Below are 21,011 nucleotides of genomic sequence, written 5' to 3'. Positions count from 1 at the left end.
CTGCACCCTACTGCTGGGCACTGAAATCGACCTTGAACCCTGCAGCCCGGCACCCAAACTCAGCTGACACGCGGCAGCGTGGCCCTGCTCAGCGGAGTGCCTCCGCCAGCCTGCACCCTCCCCGGGGTCGGTGTCCAGGCAGGGCAGCGCAAGCAGAGCCGGCCAGTGCAGCCCTTGCCCCACACACCTCTCCCGGGCAGGAGGCTCAAGGCTTTTGCTGCAGCGTACCCCCAGTACAAGGCAATGCTTCTCTCCGACTTGCAGAAATTGTGCTCTAATTTTTTCCTGGCAGAGTCCAGCCCGATTCATCCCTGGCGGGGGTCTCGGCTGTGCCGAGGGATGCTTTGCTTTGTGTGAGCCTTGTCCAAGACATCACCTCCTGCCCAACACCCGGGAGCAGCTGCGGCACAGCGGGTGCCCCGCACGCCCTCACCAGCCCTTAAAATAACCCTTAACAAGTGGGCAGGGAAAGGACTAGTCCCTTCCGATGATACACGGGTGCCTTAAAGGCACAAAGAACCCGACACTTCCAGAGCCCAGCCAGCCACTGAGCCAGTTAAATATTCATGGTTGTCCCTTTCTCAGGACCGCCAAGAACAGCAGTGACTCCACAGCCCCCAGAGTAGTCAGATTGCTTGAGCAATCTCTTTAATGAGGATTTAAAATATTAGTATAAAAAATCAATCCCAGAGCACGGACCTTTATTTATTTTTAAGAGATAATCCTCCTTTATTTTGCTTCTGCTTTTTAAAACATTAAAAGCCTTTCTCACTGGAGCTTATACTTTCCTAAACCACTGGATGTGCACTGGAGCCTGGCCCACCCTGCATCCTGTCCACTGTCCCTGTCAGGGGACAAAATGCCACAGGGCCCCAAGCACTCAGTGCAGTGATGAGCCAAGCTCTGCTGATCTTCCTGCTCCTGCAGAGGTTTCCATTGTGGCCTCTGCCTGGAACATGGGCTGCGACAGCCAAGGTCTCTTGGGAAAGGCACAGGGACGCACTTCACGGCGGCTGCGGGTGCTGCCAAGGCACTGAGTGAGGGGATCTGGTGGCTGCAGGACCCCACTGCCCCATGACACTCCAAAGCACCTGCTCCATTCCCACAGCAGCACTGAGCAGGTGCCCAGTGGTGGTGCCAGCTGCTGCCATGGAGCAGAGGCATGGTCAAGCTCACTGTGTTCATCTGCTCCGCTCAGCCAAACCCCTGGAGCTGGGCACCTTCACCTCCTCAACCCCCACAGCAGGGACATGGCTTGGAGGGTACACATCAAGTGAAGCCCAGGGTGGGAGGGCTGCAGGACCCCTGGGCTGCCCTAGGAGATGATGGAGCCCTGAATGAGCCGCAGCAGCTGCTCCTCCCGCAGCACCCTGGGCATGGGCACAGCGGAGCCCAGCGCCTCCCGCAGCTGGGCAAAGGCCCCAGACCCCACCAGGTGCAGGTGCAGGGGCCCAATGCTGCCCTTGAAGCGAAAGGACTTGTAGACAGGGAAATCCTCCTGAAGACACTGGTCCAGCTGCAAAGAGAGGGCAGCTGCTCATTTTGGTCCCACACTGTTGTGCCAGTGCCTCTCAGCAAACCCCACCAGATGCCACTAGGCCACCCTGGACCAGAGCCCACACTCCCCTCACCTTGTAGCGCTGCCCCTCTGACAGGTCCCGCAGGCCCTGCAGCTCCATGAACACCTCGTAGTGGGGAGCACAGGGTCCCGAAGAGTCACCTGGAGCAGCACCATGAGCACATTAGGGACACCTGCAGCCCCCAGCCCAGCTGGGCATGGGAGGGCAGGCAGAGCCCCAGACGGCACCACCCACACTTTGGGGGGACTCAGGCAGCTCAGGGGACCTCACCCAGCAGGCCACTCTCCGCACAGACATAGTCAACCAGGTGAGCACCCGGCCACATGCCCAGGGCGCGGCACAGGCTCTGGCAGAACTGCTCCTCAGGGATACTCTCACCCCGCACACTCAACTTCTGGCTCTCCCTGTGGTGCACAGGGACAGGGTGGGGCACAGGCACCCTCCTGTACAGACCTTGCCTGCCACAGGACCACCCCAAAGCTCCCCAAGGTGAGGGGCAGGGGTTGGCATATCCTCACCTGCGCACAGGTTCCACTACAGGACACTGTCTGTGGAAGCCAGTCACCCTCAGCACCTCCCCGGTATGACACCTGCGTGGGCAGAGGGAGTGTGAGGTGGGACTGGGTGTGTGGGGCTGGGGCAGGTGGCCCCCCCAAAACTGCATGGCAGGGAGGACACACCTGTACTCTCCTGGCTGAGCTGTCACAACGAGCCCATACTCCCGTCCCTCCCAGAGCTCATCCAGCAGCATCGTCTGTGGCTCCTCCTCTGCAGGGCAGGGCAGGAACTCGAAGAAAGCCCAGTCAGAGCACAGCAGAAATTGAGGCACTGGCTCTTCTGGCCACAGGTTCACACCGAGTAGGGCTGGTCAGAGGCAGCATGCATCAGTGTGAGGCCCCAGACCCTCTATCCTTGCCCACACAGCCTTGGCCCCTTCAAGGGGGAATTTTTTGCTGGTGCCAGGACAGAGCTGGTTTTGGGGAGCAGGAAGGGGATGTAGCACAGAGATGGGGCAGGGGATCTGTGCTGCCATACAGCAGCGGTTCCCCACATGCACCCAGGGCAGGCCATGGGGACACCCTGGGACAGGGAACGCTCACCTCCTGCCACCTGGTAGAAGGGGGAGTAGAAGGGCAGCCCCTGGCAGTCAGCCTGGCGGAGGGCATCGCAGTAGAGCCGCTCTGTGCCGTGTGCTGACCCCACCACCACCACCTCCAGCTGTGGCCATAGGCGCCGCACGATGCCCTCGAAGCCGCGGGCACACTCAGTGCGGAGCTCGGCCGCCCGGGCAGCATCAGGGGTCAGCAGCGCCTGCAGCTGGCTCCGCACCCCCTCGGGCAGCCCGGGCTGGGGTTTCAGCCTGCCCAGCGCCAGCTGCTGGGCCAGCAGGGGCCATTCTGTGCGCAGGGCCGCCAGCGCGTCGTGCAGCTCGGCCGCCAGCCCGGCCTCGAGCACCCGCAGGGCGCGCTGCCGCAGCGCGAAGAGCAGCTGCACCCGTAGCGCGGTGCCCCGCGACGCCAGAGCGCCCGCCGGGGCCGGGGTGCAGTACAGGGTGGGCAGCGGCCACCCCGCCGGGGCGCGGGGCCTGCCCGGGCTCCAGTGCAGCAGCGCCGTGCCCTGGTGGGCCAGCACCCCCGGGAAGGCGGCACCGAGGGCATCCAGGTAGAGCAGGGACCCCTGTGGGGCAGGACGGGGTCAGGAGGGCAGATCCTGCGGGGGTCAGACCCCGCGGGGTCCGCGCCCGCCGCCCCCGTACCTGCAGCGGGGAGTCTGTGTCCCAGCAGGCGCGGAGCAAAGCCCAGGGGCGCACTGGGGACACCGCATGCCCCGGCGCTCCGTCCCGGCAGCGCTGCGCCAGGGGATGCCGCTCCCGGAACTCCTGGCAGCCTGTCAGGAGAGGCACGGGGTGAGGGGGGGCGACCCCGGCACGTCCGCCCGTCCAGTCCCCCGCGCCGCCGCCCTGCCCTCACCGCCGGCCGCACCGGCGCCGGTGCCGGTGCCCAGCAGCTGCCGCAGCCGCCGCTCCTGGCTCCGCCGCACGTCGATGCCCAGCGCCTCCAGCCGCCGCCGGTATCGGCCCCCGACGCAGCGCAGCGCGGAGCGGACCAGGCGGTGCCGCAGCGCGGGGACAGCCACGGCCACGGCCACGGCCACGGCCACGGCCACGGCCACCACCGCCGCGACGGCCACCGCCGGCAGCATCTCGGGTCGCGACCGCCGCCCCCTCGCAGGGACCCGACCCCGGACCCTCCCCGGCCACCGGCTATTCCGCCTCCGGCAGAAATGACGGAGATTTATCGCGCCTGGCGCCGCTTCCCTCCCCTCCCCGCTTTACTTTTATTTTCATTTTCACCTTTCGACAGCACCCCCGGAACCCCCGGCCCGGAGGGGAACTCAACCGCAAGTGAACCCCGAGTAGCAGCGCCCCCTGCGTCCCCATCAGGAGGAAGCTCCTTCTTTGAAGAAACAGAACAATTGATCCGGTTTGCTTCACGTTTTGCCCGGAAAAATGGCCCCTGTCTCATCCCCATAGCCTGGGCAGCCCCCCGGCCCCGGCGGAACCCTCTGCATGCGTCCTGCCTGTGCCAGGGGAGGCCCGATGCCCCTGCCCTCAGAGGCAGGGACCTCAAACCCTGAGCCCAGCCCCGGCATCCATCCCATGCACCAGCTGGAGATGGAGAGCATACAGCCCCCTGGAAGGACCTACCTCTGCCCGAAGACACACTTGGAACCCAGAGCTTTTGTGTTACAAAAATATTCCGTGCTTTATTTACTCTGTGATAGAAAAATAACATGGCCAGGGCCCCAGAGCTTCCTGCCAGGGCGAGGAGAGAGGTGGGAGGCAGAGGGCTACACTCCTCCAAACCCCCTGCCCACCCGACTACCCTCGCTAGGTGCCCTCGCACCCTGCCACCCTCGTGCTGCACCAGCTCCGGAGAGGACACCAAAGCCAGAGGGGCTCCTGCATCCTTGGGGCCAGAGGAGGAGATGAGGCCTGGAGGGGACCCTGCTGCTGTGGAGCAGAGCGCCAGCATGGGCCGGGGGGAGCCCCAGCCCAACCCTGCTCTGCCCCATGCCCCCGTGCCCCCCTGGGAACAGAGACGCGGGGGAGAACAAGAGGGCGACACGTACATTCTTAGTGACGACTGCGAAAGCAAACCCGAGGCTGGACTTGGCCCCTGCCCCGGCAGCACCGCAGGCGGAGCTGGGGGCTGTGGGGCTGCTGCTGGCGGAAGCGGAAAGCCGAAGCTGGGCCTCTTAAAAGGAACATACAGGAAAACCATGCGACAAATCCGCTGCCGTTTATACAAGGGCATAAACACCAAAGAGCCGGACGCCAGCCTGTGTTTCAGGGCAGCACAGAGCAAATCCTGGGGGCAGAGCCGACCTGCCGCCCCCCTGGCACAGAGACACGAACACAGCACAGTCCTCGCAGCACTGAGGCCTGGGGCGAGGAACTGGGTGCCTGCCCATCATGACTGGGCATGGGGGATCCACTGACTGTCCACGGGGCGTCGCAGCAGCTCCTCCACATGCCTTGCCACATCCATCGTGTCATCCAGGTCGAAATCCCCCTCAGGGTCCAGCACAGGGTCTGGGCTGCAAGAGGCAGGAGGTGAGAGGGGTACTGGCCACGGCAGGATGGGGGTGGGGGACGTGGTACCTACTTCTGGGTGTACATGTTGTAAGGGGGCTGGGAGCAGACGGCAGGTGAGGGCGCCTGGTCCATGTAGGTGGCCCCTCCAGGGGCAGAATCGCCTGATGCGTTGACAAACCTATGGGGATAGGTCTCATGAGCACTGGTGTAGGACAGGGTGGGCATCCTGGGGTTAAGCCGCACTCTGGAAATTTCTGCCCCCCTCGGAACAGCATCTCCCAAGGCTCAGCAGCCATGTGGCCATTGGCAGCACTGACGCTGAGCTCTGCAGTGCCCTGGGCTGCTGGCCATCCCTGCCACCTCAGCAAGGGAAATCCCATGGGACTCAGTGCCCAGGGTGTGTCTTTGGGGTCATACTTACTCTGGCACCACTTGCTTGATCTGTGGCTTCACGTATCCATCCACAGCTTTAGCTAAAGGGAAGGAGGCAGTGCTGAGGCCCCAAAACGTGGCATGAGCCCATGGCAGCACTGGGGGCTCACATGTGGCCAGCTGCAGAGCGCCTGTGAAGCCAATGCAGCCCTGCGGTGGCGGGTGTTGTGAGCCCCGGCTCCATGCCAGCTGGATGCACAAAGGAGGGGATGCATGTGGGGTGAAGGGACAGCGCTACCTGGCGTGGACTCACAGAGAACCGGCGTGTAGTACTTGGAGAACACCTCGTCCTTGGGCCGGTCAGGGAATACGTAAATAAGGTAACTGAGGTCCCCAAGGCGGTCAGCCAGGGAGCGGATAGAGAAGTCCCTGGTGGTGAAAGGCATCAGGTTCCAGAACATCCTCTCAGCTGCAAGACAAGAGCAAGGACCATGGTGATGTCCAGAGCCAGTGGTGGCTCCTGGTCCTGCTCTGGACACAGGCTGTGAGGTCACGTCAAGCAGCCAACTGCATGTCCCACACTACACCGTTCCCCTGGCAACAGTTGAGGACAAAGCATATGTCACCAGGAAATGGGATAAGGCAGGAGACACAGTGAACCCAAGGCAGGTCTGGCCTCATCCAAACATGCAGGGGGTGGGTCCCCCAGCCACAAGGGCTCCATGGAGTTCTGCACTGCTCCACAGCCATGCAACCCTCCAAAGGATGCACTCGTGGAGGACAGCAACAAGCAGACTCCTGCTTGCATAGGGTCAAGCCACCCCTGCAAACCCCTGCACTGGGGAGCACCACAGAGTCACTGCATTTCATACAGTCCACATCAGCCCCCAGGGCTGGGTCGGAGGGTTCAGCCTGGTCACTCCTCCCCACTGCTGCCAGCACTTGGGCCCAGTGCAGCCATGGCTGCAGCGAGTGAGGGCAGCGCTGCTCCCTACAAGGCGGCTGAGGCATCCCGTGGGCTCTCACACTCGCCCCTTTCCAGAGGAAGGCTCTAGTGTGCCTGCCATGGCACTGCCAGTACCCTGTGGCCTGATGGCCAAGCCCCAGGGACAGTTGGTCTGGGGGTGCCAGCGCCTGGCACACACTCACAGGAATCGAACTTCCAGGCAATGGTGATGCCACCGATCTCTGAGTCGCTGAAGCGCAGGAGGAAGGTCCCGTCGGGCTTGTTGATGAGCAGGTCATGTGCCTGCTGCTTGTTGACGAAGCCCAGGATGGCCCTAGGCAGAGCAGGGCGTCAGGGCAGGAGGCTTGGGCTGGGCAGCACAGGGCAGGGCGGCTCTTACCCATCATTCCAGTGCGGCTTCAGATGCTTCTTCAGCACCTCCATGACCCCGTCAAACCACTGCCAGAAGGTGTAATTCCTCCCAGGCAGGTTTTCCTGTTGAAATGCCCAGAAAATGATCACTCCTGACACCAGCCTTGGAGCCACTGTTACACAACACAGGTATCGGATGCAGCGGTGACTCAGGGACCTGACTGTGGGACCCCCGGGTGAATAAGCCCAGCACAGCCCCCCAGCACAAGCACTGAGGACACTCCACAGTTCTCCCATACAAATCCCAGGCTGCTCACCCGGTTGAACTGGGACCAGGACACTGTAGTACTGCTGTAGTCCTCCAGGTGAGAGCTGGTGCTGTTGAACAGCTTCTGTGCCAGGAACACCAGGTTCTCCTTGGTCAGCCCACGGCTGCTCTGCACCTCTGCCTTGAACTTCATGTTGAGTGCCTCGCAGAGCTGCGGCCACTGCACCTTGTCAGGCACGGCAAAGGGCACACGGCCCTGGGGGCAGAAAGCAGGGTCAGCACCGAGCTCTGCTTGCTGCCTCTGGGCAGGTCTTGCTGGGAGGCTGAGCCCGACTCCGCACCCCCCCGGGGCCTACAGGGCCTGTCCTGCCCCACATGGCACTGGCACTCACAGGCTCAGCAAAGGCATTGTCCCAGAGCACAGTGGCTGTGGCGTTGTTGTCCTGGCTCCCGTGCACAATCACTACCACAGGCAGGGACAGCGTCTGCCAGGAGGAAGGAGACCAGAATGGGCTGTGGGGCACCATGGGAGCATCACCCGAGGGCACCCTATGGCCCCAGCCCAGTCCCACGCCTGTGGGCATGGTGTCCATGGCTTGCCTGGGGCCTGCAGAGAGGACACAGCTGGTGACTTTACCTTCACCTGGAAGACCAGCTCATTGCCACCAACACTGAACTGAGACTCAAAGAGGATGGTGAACTTCTCCTCTGTCACCGACTCGGCCCCACGGCGATCCGAGCGCTTGATCCGCTTAAGGGACTGCAGAGACATGAGCAGTGAGCGCAGGGAAACAGATGGGGACACAAGGGTGAACACAGGGGGACACGAGGGTACAGGAGGGGAAGTGGAGACACTCACCATGTTGCGGAAGTGGGCACTGAGCGTCCCAGTGGCCTGGTGATACTCCATCACACAGCAGTTGTTAAGGATCTCCCCACTGCTCTCGCTGCCGCCAGAACGCAGAGGGTCAGGGGACCACCAGGGCTGGGAGCCATGTGAGGTGCAGCCCCAACCCCACACCCTGCTGCCTTGGCAGCCTCAGCCCCCCCGCTACAGCCCTCCTGCCCCCAGCATTACTTGCGGGTGCTCTCGTTCTTCAGCAGGGCCTTGGCTTGCTGCTCGCTGATGATGGTGGCCTTTACCTGGGGGGGATTCATGTGCACGTTCAGCTTCCCCCCCACCAGGAGCCGCACAGTGGCTGCGAACTTGGTCTGTGTCTTCAGCACCTGAGGGGGCTGTTTCTCGATGATGAAGGTGCTGGGGGGACAAGAGGATCAGGGAGGGTGGGCAGAGCAGGGCCAACCTGGCCCCCCATCCCGCTGCCTCAGTCCACACAGACCCCGCCAGTACCTGGTGACCAGGGCAGAGATGATATCAGTAATGGTGCTGTTCAGCTCCGACAGCATCTCCTCCACCGGGCCCGGGATCGGCAGCTGCTGGCACAGGTGCTCAGCCCGGCGGATCTGCTGCCGGTTCTGCCAGATGATCTCTGCCAGCTTCTCGCACCTGAGGGGAGCAGCGCTCAGCACAGACTGCAGCTCAGCATCCCATCCTGTCCTGCCCCACCAGGCACCCACCAGGTCTGAAGCACATCCAAGGTGCCCTCGGGTGGGCCTCCATTCCCCGCCAGCTGCTGCCGACGTTTCCACTGGATCAGCTCGTCATCCAGGATGGTCGTTTGCTGCTTTCGCAGAAGCTGCAGCGTCTTCTGGTGCTTCTCAGCCAGGTCCTGCGAGGTGGGATGGTGTCATGGGGCGCAGGGACAGTGTCACAGGGACAGCACCATGGGGGACTGGACAGCTCACTCACCACACGGTACTGCTGTAGTGTCTGGGCCTCCCGGTGCAGCCAGGCCTCCAGCGATGCCTTCTTCTGCTGCAGTGTTGTCTCCCGTGACATGCGCTCCTGGGGGCCCAGCTGGGAGAGCTGGGAGAACTGGGCTGCAGGACAGGCCATGGCTTCAGTGCCTGCCCTGCCAGTGCCCCGGCACCACAACCCTCAGACCCCCACTCACCCTGAAGGCGCATGTTCTCCTGGTACTGGATGATGAAGTACTCCTGTGTCTGCTGCAGCTTCTTGAGCTCATTCTCTGAGTCCTGTGTGATGAGCCGCAGCTCCTCAAAGGTCTGGTTGATCTGCAGGTGCTTCTGGGACATGGCATCCACCAGGGAGCCGGCTGGAGAGGGGCTCTGTGCAGGGCATGGGGCACACTCAGCATGGTGAGGGGAACCTCCCTGTTCCCTTGGCTGCTCCCCTCATCATTCTGGAGCCCCTGAGCAATCCCCCAATGCCTGCAGGACCCTCTCCCTCACCCCTCCTGGCCCCCACTCACATTGTTTGCCTCCCGCACCAGCCGCTGCTCATGGTAGAGGATGTGCCGGATGCAGCGCACCAGCTCCATGGGGCACCGGTCATACGTGTTCTGTGGGAGAGCACAGCCTGAGCCAGGCATGGGGCACAGAACCCCCAGCCCTGCACCCCCATCTGCCATCCCCCACTTGCCTGCAGCTGTGTGGCGTAGTGCCCCAGCTTGATCTTCAGTAAGAAGCCATCCTCACCCACTTGGTGGTCTGCCTTCTTCTGCAGCTCCTGGATCAGCCCCTCCAGTAGCTGCGTTGCCTTCACGTTCTCCTGGGGATTGTCGAGGTCGATGGAGTCCCTACGCATGGAGCAGAGAGCATCAGGGCAGCCCATTGGCAGGGGGCACCCATCAGAACCCCCAGGGCAGCTGCTGTCAAGCCCAGCAACCCACTGGGGGCAGGACCCCCAACCTACCACGCCTGGCTCTCAATCCACTGCGACAGGTAATGCCGCACCTCGATCGGGAAGTGCTGCCCATAGAGTGCCTGCATCTGCCGCAGGGCTTCGCCCTGGAGCTGCTGGGCCTGGATCCACACTGCCATGGCTCAGCACCCGCAGGAGATGGGCCGTCAGGGCACCTGTGGGAGATGGGCTGTCAGGGCACCCACGGCAGATGGGTGGGCGCTGTGCTGCACAGGGTCTGGCCCCAGCTGTCCCCACACCCTTTGCAGGAACTTCCACGTTCTCCTTTCCAAGAGCCTCTGGAGTCTCTGGGGCTGCCAGCACCGTTTCCAGCTGCTGAAAGAAGGGGCGTGAAGGGGCAGGGGACCCTGGCTCTGAGTCACCCCCTTTTCTAGGAAGAGCCCTGGGGGTGCCTGGGGCCAGGGACGCGCCTCTGCACAGCCTCTCCACATGGTTCTCATTTCCCCTCACTGTGCAGCGGGATCACAGCCATCACTGGCCACGCAAATGAGGAAATGGGGCCGAGGGGAGGGAGGGCTTGCCAGAAATCCAGGGTGACACAGAGCACAGGTGCCCCCTGCGCCTGCCCTGCTCCTGTCCACACCCCGACTGCGGACGGGAGCAGCAGTCCCAGCCCCAAGGAACCATGTGGCACTGCAGACCCAGGCAGATCCCTGGTTCCAGGGCTACTGCATGACCTGTGTCCTGGTGGAGACGCATGGAGCTTCCTTCCCAAAGCAGTTTTGGGGCAGCTCTGGCTCCCATGAAGCAGGCAGGGATGGAACAGTGGGTACAGCACCTCTACTAAAACCTAGTGCATCCCCTGGATGGTCACACCTGTGGTTGAGTGTTCGAGGGTGATGTGGTGCTCAAGGCCCCCCCAAGAGAGGAGGCATCAATAATAAGCATTTAGATACACTCGCACCCAAACCACCTGGGATCTGGCACCACACAGAGGGCCCAGGCAGGGGTGTGAGGCCTTGGGTCATGTCCCAAGGCCGAGCGACCATCACAGGACCCGGTCACTGCACTGGCTGGTGACAAGTTGAAGGATTGGCAGTGGGAGCTGTGCCTGCCTCCCCACCAGAGCACTTTGTTCAGCCTCAGAAATGCCCAGTGGCCTGCAGGCTTCCAGAACTGCTGCTGTCCCACAGTCAGGGGCACACTCTGGGGGGGCAGCAGCGGGTCTGAACGGGACAGCCACGGCTGGAGCCCCTGAGCCCGGCACACCCGCCCTGAGCAGGAAGAGGAACAATAACCCAGAGCTGGCTAAAAATGAATTTTTCCCCTATAAAAAGGGAGGAACATTTCCACATTCACAGAAATCACCAAGTTGGAAATGCTGCTGGCAAGGAGGGGCCTGGGGAAGCACAAGAATGCCAGCAAGGAGGAAAGGGAAGGTGGGATGGCCAACAGCAGGACAAGCTGCTGTTGGAAACTGCTTGATAAGGCACAGCAGTGGCAGAGCCAGGAATGGCCATGGCCATGACAGTGCCACCATGCCACAGCGACCAAAGTCCCCAGCACTGCGGCGACATCTGCACGGACACAGAGCAAACAGAAGCTGCCCTGCCTGTCGAGAAAATGGTGATCTCTTCCCATTTCACAGTGACAAAACACTTCCTACTCCACTCCAGTGTGTTGTTAAGCAACGAGTCTCTGGCTGGCCTGCGGTGAGCCAGCAGGCACCGCACTCAGCTGGCACCAGCCTGGGAGTGGGAGCATCAGCATCGCATCCACCTATACAAGGGACTGTGCAGCTGTCAATGGTGGCACAGCTCACCCGGTGTGTGCCCCAAAACAGCACTCATGCCAGGCTTGGGCACAACCTACATGGGCACTGTCAATGCAGCAGTGGCCATTTTTCCAGGCACCTAATTTTTATTTCCTGTGTCTCACCTGTGGACTGACAAACCCAACCTCCCCATACACAGCAGGGTGCTCTGAGTGCCCCAGCACAAGTCACCAGTGCTGCCTGCCATGAGCAGACAAGGCTTTTGGCCCTGAGACCCAGAAATGCTGGGGTAGCAGCCCAGCTTTGGCATGAGCTGCAGCACCATGATCCCACCATGCAGCGAGAGCCACTACCACAGCTCTGCCAGGCAGCCCTGCCTCCTGCACCCATGTGCTGCTGGCAACCTCTGCCCTGGCTTGGACCATGCCCTGCACACTCTCCAGCACCGCACTCTCCCATGGCACCACTGGCTGCCCAAGGGATGGGAGCCTGGGGATGGCTTCACCGCTGTGCCCAGGGACTGGCATTCAACCACCACAGTGTCATCCCCAGCCCACCAGCCCCGGCGCTCGCCATGGCTCTGGCACCACAGCAGGGCCACTGGCGCCTCAAGTGCTGCCACGGGTCAGCGGTGCTGCTGCCGTCAGCCCCACACACGCTCCAACAACTGCAACAGGCAGATAATTGTGGTGGTTTAGGCTACTTTGCATTTACTCGCTGGCAGCTGGCTGGAACCCACCCGTCACTGCAGCTCGGTTAACCAGCAGCACTCGACAAGCCACAGCAACGCGCTCACCGGAGACTTATCGGCTGCGAAGCAGCACAGGCAGCAGCTTGCCAGGGTAGGACCAGCACTCAGGAGAGGGATCCCAGCGCCATGGGGAGGGACCCCAGCAGCCCAAGGACTATGCAGAGGGAAGGAGATGCCAGCAGTCATTGCTTCTGCCTCTGACAGCCCCACTCCCTGGTGCCAATGGGGAGGCACTGCCAAACCTGACACAAAATTGGTGAAACCCACCCAGAAGGGGCTCTCAAAGGGCCAGAGAGCCAGAGACAGCAGCGGGGAAGAGGATGGGGAGGGTGAGGCTGGCAGCACCGCTGGGACTGGGGACAGCCAAGGGACTGATGTGACTGCACCGGAGAAGGGTTGCAGCACAGTGGCAGCAGGCTGGCGCCAGCAACAGGTCCCAAGCTGCAGAAGAGCTGGAGCACATCCGTAGGCAGACAAAAAGAGGGAAATGCCTCACGGGGTGAAGCCGGCAGTGGCACGTCCCCACGTGCCATGGGCACGGCAAAACACAACCACGCGCAGCAGCCACGCTGGGGCCGGGACACGCTCCACACGGGATGCTCCCTGCACACAGCCATCCCGACGACCCTCCCGTAGGCAGGACACCCCAGTCTCGGTGCTGGCACAGCCCCCGACAGCAGCCCGCTGCCCAGTCCCATGCCCCGCAGAACCCGGCAGGGGCCCAGCACCAGGCAGAGCCCTGTGAGGAGCACAGTGAGGGGCTCTGGCTGGAGCCCCCCACCCGCCCCCCGCTGCCCGCTGACCTGCCGGCGCGGGGGTGTCCGCAGCGCTGTCCTCCCCGCAGGGCCCGGCGCCCCTCGCAGTAAACACGGACACGTGGTGTCTCGGCACCTCCGGGATCCCGCGATCGCTTCCAGGTCAGCGCCGGCCCCGCCGCCGGCCGCAGGGCCGGACCCGCACCCAGCATCCCGCATCTCGCACTCCGCTGCTGCCCCTGCCCCTGCCCCTGCCCGGCGGGAGGGGCTTCTGCAGCCCCCACCGTGGGGGCCACGAACACGGTCCCTGCAGGGCAGGATGTGGCCCCAGCGAGGCCCTGAGGCCGGTGCGAACGGCACCGAGAGCGGTCGCTCCGCACACCCGGGGGCTCCGGTTCCCCCCCGCACCGACACTCGCCCCCCACCCGCCCCGGCCCCGTGCTCGCCCCAGGGACCCGCTGGAGCCTTGTGCGGGGTGCCCCGTCCCGCACCACTCCCCGGGGCAGGCCCCGCTCTGCCCCACGCACCGCTCCGGTCCGAGCCCCGGGCAGCTCCGGGCGGGCGCTGCCGGCACCGCCGGCTCCCGTTTCGCTGCCTGCGCACTACAGGAAGGAGCAGAGAGCAGCTATTTCCTTCCAAAATGTCAGCTGCCTGCGCAGGGCAGCCTGCCCCGGGCTGCTGGCAGCCACCCCTGCCACGGCTGCCTGCGGGGTGCCCGCCGGGGAGCGGGGCCAGCACAGCCTCCTGCTCGCCCCACGGGCCCCAGTGGCGCCAGGGCCAGCACAGCCTCTGTCTCCGGCAGGTTGGCAGCGCTGAGCCCCCTGGAGCCTCCTGGCTGCCCAGCTGCCAGGCATGGGACGCTAAGGACGGATGCAGGAATTCGGCATGGGGGGCGACAGGACCCCCTGACCTGCACCCACCAGCTCTGCTCACACCCGCAAGGCACCAGAGTGGAACCCGCACCGGGCACAGCCACATGCGGGGCAGCAGCGCCCGGGCCCGGGCCCCGCTCAGGGCTGCACCAGGGCTGGTGGCACCGGGGCACAGTGGGGTCAGCACCGAGGGCCCGGGGCTGCTGCAGTGTTTTACAGTGTCCTGTGGTTTCCAGCTCTGCCTGGGAGGCAGCAGCGCCCGCCAGTGCGGGAACGAGCTCCTTCTAGAAGCTCCGTGCTTTGATGGGGTTTGTCTGTCTCCCACAGAAAGTGGCAGCAGCCGACGGCTTCGCCCCAGCGGCATCAGGGAGGAGGCAGCTGAGCGCCCCGGCCCACGCTGGAAACCTCTGGGGCCAGGCACCGTGGGCCTCACGAAGGAGGTATGGCTGACTCTGGTAACAAAATGTGCCCCCCGAGGGCAGAGGCAATGGGCTCCACAGCCAGTGGGCAGAGCCGTGACTAACAGCATCAGGACCAGCCAGGAGTCCTGGCAACTCTGGGAGCCAAAAATGGAGAACTAGCACTGTTACAGGAACAAGGAAACCCCCGATGTGATCTGATGCTGCCGGGGGACAGCAGAGGTGCCCCAGCTGGGGACGGGTTCCTCGGGGGTCAGGGGCTGCTGGCAGCTCAGCTCACACCATGGGTGGGGGGGCTGTGCCTGCCTGCCAGCACTTGCCATCCTTGGAAAAGGTTTTTCTCCTCTGTTCAGACTTCCTCTTCCAATCACAGAGGCCCAGAAACCTGTGTCAAACCAAAACCACCAAAATCCCAGCAAAACCCCTCAATTCCAAGGGCTGGGACTGTGAGAAAAAAACACCCTGGGTGCACCAAAAGCCACCCCAGGACAGCCATGGCCAGATACAGGCGGGACTCCCCCAGACACTGGTGCATATAGCAGGACCAGCACCGGTGGGCAGAACACACCATGCAGGCACATTGGCAGAGACCAGCACCCAAACAGCCCCATGGGCACGAGTCCAGCGTGGATCCTGCAGGACATTCACCGTGGGGAGACCAGTCCCAGCCAGCACTGGTGCTGTCCCTGCCATAAACCTACAGACAGGATTAGAGGCCGGGCAGAGCCTTAATTATTCCTGGCTCCCTGGGGCCAAGCAGCCAAATTAACCAGGTGCAGCAATGCTGGGCTGGCACAGCAGGGAGTTGCTGGCTCTGATGTCTAGGGGCTTCCCCCAGGCTTGGTGGGGGAATCCTGGGGCAGGGACAGAGCCACTGCCCAGCCCCAGCACCCCTGCTCAGGCAGGCTCTGGCCCTTGCCTGGGAGGGACATGCAGCCACCTCATGCCAGGGAACTCAGAAAGGGATTTTCCCTCCATGCTAATAATGACCCACCCCAAGCCCCTGTAACACCACACTGAGGGTACAGCCCCAGGGTGCCACAGGTCCTGTTCGTGCCCCCAGCACTGAGGTTACATCCAGCACAGCCCCTGGCTCAGTGCTAATCCTTGCTCAGACCTGGGCTAGCCCAGGAGGGATAGGCTGGGAGGAAGGACTTGAGGATTAAGATCATTTCAGCATCAAATTAGTCCTGATTGGGGTTTGCTGACACAATTTCATTTTCTCTGCCATGCTCCAGCAAGCACACACAATGGCTCTAATCCAGCCACAGCCAGGCTGGATTTTCCAGGCAGGACCCAGGTGGGCTGGGGGTGATGTGGGCAGCAGCTCCACACAGGATGATACTCTTACACCAACTCAGTGGAGCAGGACAGAGAAGAGTAAGGCCTTGCCTTTGGAATAGAGGATACACAGACAGCCAGAGATGCTGGCAGCAGGAGAACTAGTCAGAAAGAGAATAAACCAACCAAAACACCAACGGTTTGTGCAACAAAATTCTCAGTCAATCCCAGACAAGGGTGAAGCAGTGTGCATCCACATGCACACAAACATATCCAGGTAGGAGAGCTGGGTTTTAGGTTTCCTGGCCCTGAGATGGGTTCTGCAGCCCCTGGAGCAGCAGCAGCCACTGGCAGTGGCAGGACAGAGCCCCTGCTTCTGGGCTGCACCTTGAGCCCCACCGCAGCATCTCTGTGAGCAGGGCCAGGGCAGCTGTGCCCCTGGGGCTGGAGCCCGACAGCACCAGGGCCGGGTGTTCACACCAGGCAGGACAAAGATGATTTTACAGTGGTTCCAGCAGATGAGAGGGCTCAGAGCTGCCAGCAGGAGCTGCCTCTTTCTCTTCTAAAGGCTTTGCAGGGCCGTTTAATGAGAGAGACAAGAGGCCAGACAGAGCAAGCACCCAACACGTGGTGGGCAGGGCTGAGCTGACGCTGCTCTGGCCCTTCAAGGCAGCAGCTTTCCAGCACCAGCCTTCTCCCCAGTTCCCTCCCCAGCAGAGCTGTGCTATAAACCAGCATTTACAGTTCATAACACAAAGTTACAGGGAAAATTGAGATTACAAAACTTACCAGTGACTGTTTGAACCAGGAGCGGGTTGTGACCATGCTGTGGTTTGGCTACGCCACTGTGGCTGCCCCAGCCCAGGGAGCAGCTGCCCAGCAGCACATCACTCCCTGTGCAGGAGGAAGCAGGAGATGGCACTCAAGGAAGCACTGGGCATGAAGTGCCTGTGAGCAACCAGTGCTCCCAGCCCCTCTGGTGCAGCCAGATGGGTGGATTCTGCTTTATCAGCAAGTAAGCTCAGCCCTATCGGCCAGGAAGCTGTTCACAGTGCCTCCCCCTTGACGTTTCCCAACACGGCGGGAGCCACAGTGCACGGCAGCCTACCTTTTATCAGCCAGCAGATGTTGCTAGAACTGTTGCTGCATGCATGTAAAATTCAGGCATGCCCAGCGCCACTTGGATCTCTGCACCAGCCACGCAGTGCCAGGGTAAACACCCCCGCCCCCTTCCTCCCAGGATCAAAACACTTGGGGGTTGCAAAATAGACACCCCATGAAAGGAAAGGCATGCCACAGAAACATTACAGCTGTCGAGGCTACCTCTCCTGGAGCATACTGGAGCCCTGGAGCCAGCAGCCGGCACAGCCTCCCGGGCCAGAGCTGCCTGCGCAGCCGCAGAGCCCAGTCCTGGCCGGTCCCAGTGAGGCTGGCACTGGCAAGCCCCTGCCCTCGACCCCCGGCACGCAGGGCCGTGCCCCAGCTGCCCAGCAGAGACTGCTCCAAGGACAGCAGCCACAGCGTGTGGGACACTGGGACTCGCCACAGCTGGACGGGCAGGGGGATGTGTCCCCCATGCAGGTACCCAGGGGATGCCATGGGAGGGAGGTCCCACTCACCCCACATGCTGCCCTGCCGTGCTGGCGTTCCCACCAGCTCTCCCCAGCTGCCATGAAGCCCATCGAGTACAGCCCAGCTCACAGTCATTCCTTGCAAACCAGAAAGTCATTTCCCAGCTGATGAGGCCACTTCACTGTACTCGGCTTAGCACAGTCACCGCTTGCCGCCCACACCGTGAAGGAGTGCAGGGAGCAGGGATTTTTTGCAAGCAGGGTATCTGGGTTTTGCTGTCACTTGTGAGAGAGCTGGGAAACCCCATGGCAAAGCCTTCACAGTCACTTTGGAGTCAGCACTTCCCCTGCTGTGAGAGGGGAAGGTCCCTCCAGGGGCTCCATGTGCCCTGCACTGAGCATCCACAACTGCAGCTCCCTGTCCAGCATCCCTCATCCTGCCCCAAAAAAATCAGTCTCAGCACAAGGCAGGTGCAGCAGAGCCATCAAGGTGGCTCTTATGACAACTGCAGGGGCAAAACACTTCCGAGGGAGGACACTGTCAAGGTGCCACGAAATGCAGAGGGGGTGACAGTCATCTGTTCCACTCCACTCCCAGCCCAGCTCTCCTTTGTCCCCAGGCACACGCTGTTGGCATCTCTCAACCTGCAACAGAGCTCCTTCTCCTCCTCCTCCTCATGCTGCACCTACAGGACAGCCTGGCTCAGCCCAGCCCTCCTCAGGCCCAGGGACCAGCTGCTCCCCAGGAATGGTTATAAAACCCAGGGAGACAGTGTCCATGCTCACATCCAGGACCCTGGAATCATGTCAGATCAGGCTGCGATCCCTAAGGCTTCAGGAGCACCAAGGCCTGTGGCAGGTGACCCTGACACATCCAGTGCCTCCCCTCCCTCAGAGCCACATGCACAGGGCACAGCTAGGCTCGGCACTGGACCCAAGCAAACCTCCCTCCAGCATGGCTGTGGTGCTGGTGCAAACCCGCTGGAGCAGGAGGGCAAACCTCAGCTCAAAATCACCCCGAGGGAGCACCACAGGTGCAGCCAGCCCAGGGCCATGCTCCCCACCACAGGCCTGTCCTCCTGGAGTCAGGACCCAGAGGGCAGATCTCCCACAGTGCAGAGCTGATTCCCGGTGCCCATGGTGGCAGACAGGCTCTGCAGAACACCCCATGGTGCCCACACCAAGTGCCCTCACCCATGCCACTGCTGGGGCTCGTGCTGCTCTGGGCACAGGCAGGAGTGCTGCGGGGACATGGGGTGACTATGGACAGCCAGCACGGGGAGCAAGCCCACGGCCAGGAACGTCCTGCTCTAACCAGGTGACCCACACCCCAGAGACAACGTGTGCCATGTCCCTGCCATGGGCGACCCACGCGGCCCCGCCCAGTGCCCAGCGCTGCCTCCCCTCGCAATGTGCCCCAGACCCCGCAAACGAACTGTTGTCGGTCACCGCCCGGCCCGGCCCTACCACGGGGCACCCAGCACGGCACACGCAACTCGAACGAGCCGCCGGCCCTGCCTCGCCACAGCTGCCACCGGAGGTGTCACCGCGTCGGCGGCTCCGAGTGTGCCCGGCGGTGCCTGTGCGAGCTGGGCACCGGAATCCCGGAGCCGCTCGGCCTCGCGGCTGGAGCTGCCCCGGGCCGGCCGGGCACGGAGCCCTGACAGCTCCGTATCCCGCGGGACAGGTGGTGCCCCGGGCTCGCAGTCCCCGGCCGCGCCCGGGCTGGGTGAAAGGCCACCAGGCGCTGCGGTCCCCGCCGTGCCACCGTTCCCGCACCGCGTGTCCCTCCGCCGGCACCGGGGTCCCGCCACCCCGGGACAGTCTGCTGCCCACGCCCGTCGCTGCACAGGACCCCGTCCGCTGTCCCGAATCCTCCGGCCGGCCCGGGACCAGCGCTCGGGGCCGCTCCGGCGGGGCCCGGACGGGCGAACCGGCCCCGCTCGGCCGGGCGAGGAGCGCCCCCGCTCCAGGATGCGCCGGGCTCCGGGACGGGCCCTCCGCCCCCCGGAGCGGCCCCGCTCGCCGCCTCCGCCCGCCCCGAGGCCGCGGGCCCGGCCGGGCCCCCGCAGCGTCCCGCGCTCGGCCCGACCCCGCCGGGAGCTGCGCCCGCCCGGGGTTACGAAACACCCGCAGCGCCGACCGGACCGCCCCGAGCCTCGGCCCCGCCGCACCCCGCCCGGCCCCGCCGCGGAACGGGAACGGGGCCCCGGCCCGGCCCCGGCGGCGATGGCGGCTCCGCGCCCACCTGCGGCCGCGGCGGCGGCTCCGCTGCTCCGGCGGCTCCCGGCGCTCGGTCCCGCCGCTCTGCCCCCGCCGCTCGGCACCCCCCGGCCCGGCCCGGCCCGGCCCCGCCTCCCGGCCCCGCCCCCGCCCGCCCGCCGGCACCGGGCACCGGCACCGGGCACCGACACCGGGCACTGGGACTGGCTCCGGGCACCGGCACCGGGCACCGACACCGGGCACCGACACCGGGCACTGGGACTGGCTCCGGGCACCGGCACCGAGCACCGACACCGGGCACTGGGACTAGCACCGGGCACCGACACTGGCACCGACATCGGGCACTGGGCACTGACACTGGGCACCGACACTGGCACCGACACCGGGCACTGGGACCGGCACTGGCACCGAGGAACGGCACCCGGTAATGGCACCACGTGAATGACACCGGCACTGGCACCAGCACCAGCACCAGCACCAGGTTTTGGCACAGGGTGCCAGAAGTGCATAATGGCACTAGCACCAAGTAACAGCACCAGGCACAAGCACCGGGCACAGACAGAGCCCGGGGCAGCTTCAGCACCGGCTCTGGCAAAGGCACAAACCAGCACCGGCATTTGGCACTAAGTACCAGGGAAGCACAAAGCAGCACCGGGCCTTGGTGCTGGGAGCAGGAGTGACTAAACCGGTACCAGGCGGCCACAGACACGACTGCAGGGCTGCCTCGTGCTGACAGGGGGCCCTCTGAGTGAACCGACAGTGGCTGCCTGATGCCAGGCTGCAGGCCCAGGCTGATGGCTTGTGGCCATGTGCACAGCCAAGTCCCCAGCGCTGCCACAGCCTCGGGCACCCGCAGGGACAGGACGCTGCATCCCCTCTCCCGAGCGGCCACGTCCCCTCCACGCTGCGAGGAGAGCCGAGGTGCTGCCGGCTCCTCTGGGATTGCCCACCCAGAGAAAGGTGGCAGCAGCCATGAGAAAACCATCCTGAGGGGCTCTTGCACAGCTGCCACCCACAGCAGACCCCTCCCGGCAGCACTGGCACTGCAGGGCGATGGGGCACCCCAGGCGGCTGTGCCCGGTGCTGGGCAGGGGTGGTGGCAGGAAGCAATACTGGGTGTGCTCGTTCTGCCCCAGCGCTCGCGCCCACCGCATGGGATCTCCTGGGCTTTCACTTTCGTTACCAGTTCATCTTCTGTGGCCTCAAAAAAACTCCGGAGGGAAATTCAGCCAGCCCAAGGCCCTGTTCTGCTCTGGGCTGGTAGAAGCATGGGTGACCCCAGGGCGGTGAGCACCCAGCCAGCACCAGCCCTGGAATCTGGGAGGGACGGGCACATCTCTCCTTGTGCCAGCACAGCAACAGGATTGCCCTCAGACAGCTGATGTACCGGCAATTGCAGATCACTTGGCTGCTGTGTCAGAGCACACCCCCAGGTTCCCACCTCTCCATTGCTTTTGTACTAGAGTCCTTCAGCTCTGGCTCCAGCTTGGGCTCCTCACTGCCT

At 63.5% G+C, this 21,011-nt stretch overlaps 2 protein-coding genes across 8 annotated transcripts; both read right to left on the bottom strand.

Moving 5' to 3' along the window:
- Nucleotides 1-705: 705 nt before the first annotated feature.
- On the bottom strand, nucleotides 706-3,830 carry GHDC (GH3 domain containing). Of its 2 annotated transcripts, XM_071577199.1 has the most exons (9): nucleotides 3,551-3,830; nucleotides 3,337-3,467; nucleotides 2,681-3,257; nucleotides 2,261-2,444; nucleotides 2,099-2,170; nucleotides 1,851-1,984; nucleotides 1,632-1,720; nucleotides 1,433-1,516; nucleotides 706-1,315 (listed from the first exon to the last, which is right to left on the bottom strand). In XM_071577199.1, the coding sequence occupies exons 1-9, from the start codon at nucleotides 3,780-3,782 to the stop codon at nucleotides 1,223-1,225; spliced, it is 1,596 nt and encodes a 531-aa protein (XP_071433300.1). In that variant the 5' UTR covers nucleotides 3,783-3,830; the 3' UTR covers nucleotides 706-1,222. The 2 variants fall into 2 exon arrangements, with proteins under 2 accessions (XP_071433300.1, XP_071433299.1); XM_071577198.1 differs by having other exon boundaries at nucleotides 1,222-1,516.
- Nucleotides 3,831-4,866: 1,036 nt separating this feature from the next.
- On the bottom strand, nucleotides 4,867-19,623 carry LOC139682692 (signal transducer and activator of transcription 5B). Of its 6 annotated transcripts, none has more exons than XM_071577186.1 (19): nucleotides 19,533-19,623; nucleotides 9,913-10,076; nucleotides 9,640-9,796; nucleotides 9,470-9,559; nucleotides 9,152-9,326; nucleotides 8,947-9,077; nucleotides 8,715-8,866; nucleotides 8,488-8,643; nucleotides 8,215-8,394; nucleotides 7,996-8,083; nucleotides 7,774-7,896; nucleotides 7,529-7,621; nucleotides 7,186-7,392; nucleotides 6,897-6,991; nucleotides 6,700-6,830; nucleotides 5,849-6,019; nucleotides 5,600-5,651; nucleotides 5,249-5,356; nucleotides 4,867-5,180 (listed from the first exon to the last, which is right to left on the bottom strand). In XM_071577186.1, exons 2-19 carry the CDS (start codon nucleotides 10,038-10,040, stop codon nucleotides 5,054-5,056), a joined length of 2,364 nt encoding a protein of 787 aa, XP_071433287.1. In that variant the 5' UTR covers nucleotides 10,041-10,076; nucleotides 19,533-19,623; the 3' UTR covers nucleotides 4,867-5,053. The 6 variants fall into 6 exon arrangements, with proteins under 6 accessions (XP_071433287.1, XP_071433292.1, XP_071433289.1 ...); XM_071577191.1 differs by having other exon boundaries at nucleotides 5,864-6,019; XM_071577188.1 differs by lacking the exon at nucleotides 19,533-19,623 and adding an exon at nucleotides 19,064-19,361.
- Between the last annotated feature and the right edge of the window lie 1,388 nt (nucleotides 19,624-21,011).

This window comes from Pithys albifrons, chromosome 25, assembly GCF_047495875.1.
Source record: "Pithys albifrons albifrons isolate INPA30051 chromosome 25, PitAlb_v1, whole genome shotgun sequence".
Lineage (NCBI taxonomy): Eukaryota > Metazoa > Chordata > Aves > Passeriformes > Thamnophilidae > Pithys > Pithys albifrons.
The sequence above is the reverse complement of the archived record's forward strand: the minus strand, read 5'-3'. Positions and strand labels throughout refer to the sequence as shown.